This window comes from Eulemur rufifrons, chromosome 30, assembly GCF_041146395.1.
Source record: "Eulemur rufifrons isolate Redbay chromosome 30, OSU_ERuf_1, whole genome shotgun sequence".
Taxonomy (NCBI): Eukaryota; Metazoa; Chordata; class Mammalia; order Primates; family Lemuridae; genus Eulemur; species Eulemur rufifrons.
The window spans coordinates 37092103-37099528 of record NC_091012.1 but is presented as its reverse complement, the minus strand read 5'-3'; the positions used below and the strand labels follow the sequence as shown (position 1 = coordinate 37099528).

At 45.2% G+C, this 7426-nt stretch overlaps 1 protein-coding gene across 1 annotated transcript in view; it reads right to left on the bottom strand.

The window, feature by feature from the left end:
* Positions 1–6077: 6077 nt before the first annotated feature.
* The window catches only part of MAP7D3 (MAP7 domain containing 3), a 29314-nt gene continuing 27965 nt past the window's right edge, over positions 6078–7426 (bottom strand). Inside the window, exons 17-18 of the mRNA XM_069463114.1 lie at positions 6816–7084; positions 6078–6218 (exon numbers count right to left, since the gene is read on the bottom strand). Of these exons, the coding sequence (XP_069319215.1) occupies positions 6211–6218; positions 6816–7084 (277 nt within the window). The 3' untranslated portion in view covers positions 6078–6210. The remainder of the gene's footprint in view (positions 6219–6815; positions 7085–7426) is intronic.

Below are 7426 nucleotides of genomic sequence, written 5' to 3'. Positions count from 1 at the left end.
CCCCAAGCAGGCTGAGTTCCTGAGGCTGCAGCAAGGAAAGGAGCCCCGAGGGGTGGGCTTGGGATGGAGGGGCTCCCCCCGCCCCTTTACTGAGGACTTTGGCCAGTGCCCTCCACCTGTTTGCCCCATTTTAGCCGAGCCCTGGGCCCTCTCAGCAGCCAGACTCGCCCTCCTCTACGCAAAGTTCCTGCCTTTCCTGGACCTCTTACTCTCACCTCGCCAGTTCCTTGGCCTCCAGTCCACAGACTGCTCTAACTGCTTCTCTCAGCCCCTTCCTACTTCCCTCCCTATCTGCCCCAGGGTCTAGCCTCTAGCACTTCAACTGTTCTTTCCCTTCTTCACTCATGTTAGCCCTCAGTCATTCCACCCTGCTTGGCCTGCAAAAACCCAAGCTGATGCCCTGAGCTCTGCTGAGAAGCCACACCGCCTGAAGTTCCCAGTACCACCGTTGCACCACTTGGTCTGTATCCCCAATAGATGGCCTCCACCACCTTCTGCCCCAGGACACTGAGGCCTGTGGGGAGTCTACCCATAGCTACTGCTTGCCACGCGATGCCTGCCCTTAAGGGAGCAAGCCCCTACAGGTCTACACACACTATAGCCCATCCTCACTGCCAGCACCTGCACTATTGTTCCCATTTTTCAGATAAGAAAACAGAAGTTCTGGTGGGTCCCGGGCTGGCCAGCGTGGCAGGGGAGAGTGGGACATGGGAACCAGGTATGGCCCGGGACCGAAAGCCGCAGAGCTGGGCTGCCTTCATCCTTTGCGGGCCTCCTGAAAGAGTCCAGGGCGTAGTTTTAGGAGTTTAGAAAGGGGGTGCAGACTCCTGCCAGGCTGTTTGGTTTGTGCCCTGGCTATGGCCTTAGTCGTGTTTCCCCACAAGGGTGACTTTAGTTTGTACCTTATCATTATCATCATCATTACTTTTATTTTTGAGGGTCTACTGTGTGTAAGCTTTGGTTGTTCTGCACAGGGAGCTGTGCAGAGCACCATGAGGTAGAGGCTGGGGGAATGAGGACTTGGAGATGCTTGAGGTATGGTCTTTACCTACGTGAAATGTTGGAGGTTGTCTGTCTGGATCTTCAAATACAAAGTGAAATAGGTACCACAAAACAGGCATAACGTGCTTCCATAATTCAGAGGAAGGTCGGATATTTCCTGTTGGATTGATGGAGAAAATCATGCAAAAGGTGGCATTTTGGAGGGTCACAAACTGGAGAGGTTGAGGTGAAAAATCTGGCTTTGAAATCTTCGTGAAGGACCACATCATTTCAATCCTGAATCTGGTTCAGTTCTCTTATTGACTTATTACTGTATTAAAAATGCTTTGCTTAATTAAAAAAAAAAAAGAAAACAGAAGTTCAGAGGGGTTAAGGAGCTTGCCTAAGGTCACACAGCTAATTGGTGACAAGCCACACTCTGGGCACACCTCCAGCATATCACTTGTGACAGTGCACTGTCATAGAAACAGATTAGTCACAGTAAGGAAACTCATGCAGTGCTCAGTACTTAGAAGACACTTGTGTTTGCTGAATACACAATTTTAAGACTGACAACCATAGGCTCGGGAGGAATGAGGGTAAATTTCTACAATACTTACCAAGTTGTCAGCAGAGAAACATCTTCTCCCTCATAAGGAAGTGGATCAGGATATCTAGAATGTATCTACTTGTGGTTCACAGGATGGGTTCTGGAGCCAGGCTGCCAGGGTTCAAATCTTGGCTGTTCTGTTGCTTTCTAGTCATGAGGCCTTGAGCCAGTTACTTAACTGCTCTGAGCTTATTTCTTCACCTATAAAATGAGACTTAAAATTCCTATGTTGCAGAATCCCATGTGGATAACACAAGTGCTTAGTTGGGGTGACCGGCACCCAGCAAAAGCACTCAATGTTAGCAAACATTTTATCCTCAGCACCAAAGACAGTGCTCTGGTGTCTGTGACCTATCCCGCAAGCCACGGGACACTATGTCCACTCCCAAAGCAGTGTGAGATGTTGGCTTGAGGGTTAGACAGACGTGGGTTTGAATATCAGGTCTGCTTCTTTCTGGTTGTATGACCTGGAACAGATGCCAATCTCCACAAATCTCAATGTCCTCGGAGATTTAAGTGAATACCTGTACCTTGTAAGGTTGTTGTGAACATTTAAAATGATGCCTATAAAGTACCCTTCGTATCTTACGTGTAGACATAACCATAGTTATTACGACACAGCTGGGGAAATGAGACAGGTGGCGAGGGCCCATCTGGAAACACTATAACTGGATTGGTAGGATGGGAGACTAAAGGCAGGGAGGCCCTTCTGGGGCATGTTTCAACCAACCAGGCCGGCAAGGCAGCTGAGAGGTGAGGGGCACTGGAAGTGACACAGGGAATTGACCCCCCAATTAAAATAAAATGTCATAGGCAGTCGCCTCCAGGCCGGGGCTCCTCGGCCTTAGCTGCTGTTTATGCCTTCTGATCCTCTGGCTCTGGCTCCAGTGAGTTAGTGGCATTCAAGAACGGTGGACTCTCAGAACGGAGAGGGCTGCAGAGATTGTAATACAGCCCCCCCCCACCCATTTGACATATAAGGAACAGGGCTCGGAGAGGGGAAACAACATGCACAAAGTCACACATCGAGCTAGTAGCCCTCTCTGCTGGGACTCAGGTCTTCAGAGTCCTGTCTAGCATTCTTTACGGTATTCCATACTGCATTATTGTGTTTTTTACGGATTGGAGCTGTTAAAAGCTTCTTTCCACACAGTGTCCCCATGACACAGGCATAGAAAATGTGCTGATCTGCAGAATCTGCTGGTAGAGGCCAGGGACCTTTCCCCCAGGGCAGAGGACACAAAAGGCTATCCAGGGAGGAAGGGAAACTGAGGGGAGCAATGCAGGAGGGGAAGGTTAGGTCAGCGTCTATCACCCGGAGTTGTAAACAGGGACACCCTGGTCCCACACAGTTCTAATGGATGAATCAACAGGATCTTGTGCCTGATTTGGTAATGAAGAGTTCCTAGCGGCCGGGCGCGGTGGCTCACGCCTGTAATCCTAGCACTCTGGGAGGCTGAGGTGGGAGGATCGCTTGAGCTCAGGAGTTTGAGATCAGCCTGAGCAAGAGCAAGACCCTGTCTTTAATAAAAATAGAAAGAAATTATCTGGCCAGCTAAAATATACATAGAAAAATTAGCCGGGCATGGTGGCACATGCCTGTAGTCCCAGCTACTTGGGAGGCTGAGGCAAGAGGATCGCTTGAGCCCAGGAGTTTGAGGTTGCTGTGAGCTAGGCTGACACCACGGCACTCTAGCCCAGGCAACAGAGTGAGACTCTGTCTCAAAAAAAAAAAAAGTTTCTAGCTCAGATGAGGCATACGGAGATAGCACCTTTGATAGAAATGGGATGTGTCTAGTTTGTGCTGATTCAAATGTATATAGAGGCTGGGTGCGGCAGCTCACGCCTGTAATCCTAGCACTCTGGGAGGCTGAGGTGGGAGGATAGCTCGAGGTCAGGAGTTCAAGACCAGCCTGAGCAAGAGCGAGACCCCCGTCTCTACTAAAAATAGAAAGAAATTAGCTGGACAGCTAAAAATATATATAGAAAAAATTATCCGGTGTGGTGGCGCATGCCTGTAGTCCCAGCTACTCAGGAGGCTGAGGCAGGAGGATGGCTCGAGCCCAGGCAACAGAGCGAAATTCTGAGTCAAAAAAAAAAAAAAAAAGTATATAGAATGCTCGCTCTGTGGGTAATGGCTGCCACCATTTGCATAAACACCTGACCCTAAAGATTGAGGATAAACAAGGACCTGGCCTTACTAAAAACAAAACCTAGTGCAGTAGATCACGTTTTAAGATTGAAAACTAAACATTTGTGGGCAGATGAGAACATTTGTTTTGCCACTCGCAGTAACAGTGATGTCGTTAAGAGATGAGGATAAATAGAGCCCAATAACTGCCTGAGCATGCACATCCAGACTTTAAAAGGCAAGTGGGTTTTCCTCATCCAAGGCAAGCACCAAATGTGGAGTTTAAAAGGTCTGGGGGAGGTGGGAATGGGAGTGACTGCCTTGAAGGGTGCAGGGTTTCTTTTCAGGGTGAGGAAGATATTCTGGAACTAGACAGTGGGAATAGTTGCACAACCTTGTGAACATACACTTTAAAATAGTTAAAATGGTCACTTTAAGGTCACGTGAATTTTACTACAATAAAAAGAAAGATAATGGCCTTGACGACAGGTCAGAGCCACCAGAGGGAAGGGTGACAAGCATTGAAATACTTGCAGGAAGGAGACCAGAGTTTGAAAACTCACATCCTTCTGTCCTAGAGGCGGATCTCTGCCAAATCACCAGCTAGATGAAGAGGGAAATCAGAGGATTTGATTACTATTTTTCGAACTTGCTGGATGCCTGTGTTCACAGCTTGGCTAACAATTGGCGTCACCTGTATACCACCACCAGTGCATTTTTTACTATTACAATAAAACAACCTTGTTTCATGTGCAAAGTTTATTTTATATAGCACACATTTATGTGGAGCTGTTACAGAGTGTTTGAACATGTGGCATTTGTGCAGAAAAACATCAGAAACACATTTGTTAGGATGATTGTCTCCGCCCTCTATATGAAAGAGCTAGTGTATAAAAATAGTTTTAAAACCTAAGGCAGCCTGTTCTATCTAATCTCTAAAAAGGTACAGAACTTGGAGTAGCAAAAAACTAGGAAATCAGAAAGAATTACTATCTCCTTTTACTAATTCAAGACTAGTGGCCAGGCCGGACGCGGTGGCTCACGCCTGCAATCCTAGCACTCTGGGAAGCCGAGCTGGGAGGATCGCTCGAGGTCAGGGGTTCGAGACCAGCCTGAGCAAGAGTGAGACCCTGTCTCCACTAAAAATAGAAAGAAATTATCTGGCCAACTAAAAATATATATAGAAAAAATTAGACGGGCATGGTGGCGCATGCCTGTAGTCCCAGCTACTCGGGAGGCTGAGGCAGTAGGATCGCTTGAGCCCAGGAGTTTGAGGTTTCTGTGAGCTAGGCAGATGCCACGGCACTCACTCTAAACCTGGGCAATAAAGCGAGACTCTGTCTCAAAAAAAAAAAAAAAAATTAAAAAGAAAAAAAATTAAAAAAAAAAATTAAAAAAAAAAAAAAAGACTAGTGGCCAAAAGGAACACTGGCCTGCTTCAAACTATGTATGATTTAACACCAAAAACCCATTAGCATTAGGACAATTAATCTGTATTAGAGTTTTAGGGAATCCTATACCCTGTGTGCACACGTACATGTGTGTATCCATGTGCACAACTGTGCACCCATCACAGGGACTGAAGACTAACACTGCTCCTGTACTCACTGGCTGCCAATGGCTAGAGAAAGGCAAGTAAATTTTGGTTACATATCTCAAGCCTGACACCCTGAAGGACCAGAGAGCACCAGCAGAAAAAAACTTTAAACATTAAACACTTAGAGGAATTAAACATATTCCATGAGACAGTATAAGCACTGCTTTATGAACACAATAAAAATAACACGTTTTTGTAGATAACCCCCAAAAAGAAATACAGAAAAAAGCGTGGAAGATGCTGACTGCTCTACGATCCCCAGCATTTGAGGGTATCGGTGCCTTTGCACTTGCTGGCACAGATGACGGCAGTTAAAAATATATTTATACAATGGTAAAATACAATTTACTATATTTTACAACCTTCATTATTGTATATTAGAAGAAAATCTGACACAACTCGTGAGCAATCCTGAGTCCCTTAATGTTCTCTACGAGATCAAATGTGAGTTTTTAGTCATTCAAATTAATGTCATTGGTAAACAGAAAACACAGTATTTTAAGATTTCAAATATATACTGAAAGAGAATTAGTCCTTCAATAACATTCTTTTAGAAACCTGACAGTTATCACTTTAGGAAAGCATCCTTGATGAACACTCACTCCAGCACACACGTTGGTAGGAAAACACAAGAACAAGAGACAATGGTGATTTTTCAAGGAAAACAAAAATGAATGTTTACTCAGAACTCTTGTGTGGACATAAGAGAACAAGATAGATGAATATCTTCTGAGATATATGTCAAGGTGATCTTTTGATGTTTTCCTTTTTTTTTTGATGGTCATTTCCTTTGCCAGGTTCAAGTTGGAAGCAGGAAAATTTTGGAAGATGGACCTGGGGGTTAAGCTATCCAGAGTGGAAGGTGTATTAATCTTCCAGGCTGCAGAAAGGTTACATATCTGAACAGAAGGAAAAAGAAAAGAAAGATTAGTAAAGAAGATGCTGGTCTCATGGCAATGTGTCCTTGGCCTTCCTTTGGGGCACATCCAGGACCCTGGGTAGCCCCCCTGGAGTTGCTGATACACTGGTGTTCTTATAAATGTCCCCCACTTCCCCAACTCCCAAATGGGCCCAAGCTGTCTCTCTTAATTTCAAAGAGAGCTTCTCAAGGAAAGAAAAACAAAGGCCTTTTGGTTTTGCAAACACTGAGACTAATTCCAAAGGCCTCCCTAACCCTCTGCCCTAAAAGAACATCTACATGTTTGTCAAGCACAACTGGTGGATCGAGAGCTCAGAGGAATCTGAGTTTCAAAAATATAGATATATATTTTTTTTACAGCTGGCAGGAAATGTGGGAGATAAAACTTAGAATCATCTACTCTCTCAAAACTAACTTAATGGAAGACTCTTCCACAGCATTCCTGTAGACCCACCATTGCCTTCTCCTTCTCTTCCAAAGTCACACAGTGCAAAGACTGCCTTGGGACCACCAGCAGCAGGAGAAAGTTCAAGGTCAACTGCCTTTCAAGCAAACAGGAGATGGGATGAGGCCTTACCCGAATCAGTAGAAGCAGGTTTGCTTCTTCTCTTGTCACGTAAAGGTGTCCGGGGACTTTGGTAAAATGTCATGGAATCCTTCAGATTGTATTCGTGGCCGTCAGGAAGGATATGTGATGCAGATGTTTCTGGGTGACTTCTGATGTCCGTCATCTTGTCACAGATCCACTCCTGATTTGAATTCAAACTCAGGGAAGATCTTATGGCATTGTTGGATCCGTTTACTTTTCCGGTTTTTGTTGTGCGTCTCGTTCTTTTGGTGGATGTTCTGGAAAGAGATATTTTGGTTAGAATCCCGATTATTATTCTTAAACCAAGGCTCAGTGATGAAGGAAGCCCTTTTTTTTTTTTTTTTTTTTTGAGACAGTGTCTCTATTGCCTGGGCTAGAGTGCAGTGATGTGATCATAGCTCACTGCAACCTCAAACTCCTGGGCTCAAGTGATCCTCCTACCTCAGCCTCCTGAGTAACTGGGACTACAGATGTGTGCCACCAAACCTCCTTTAATTCGCTTCTAAGAAATGCTTTGGAAGTAAATAAACTTTCAGAATCATAGAATAGGAAGGCTGAGAGAAACCTAAGAGATCACAGAACACACTGGTTTTCAAATT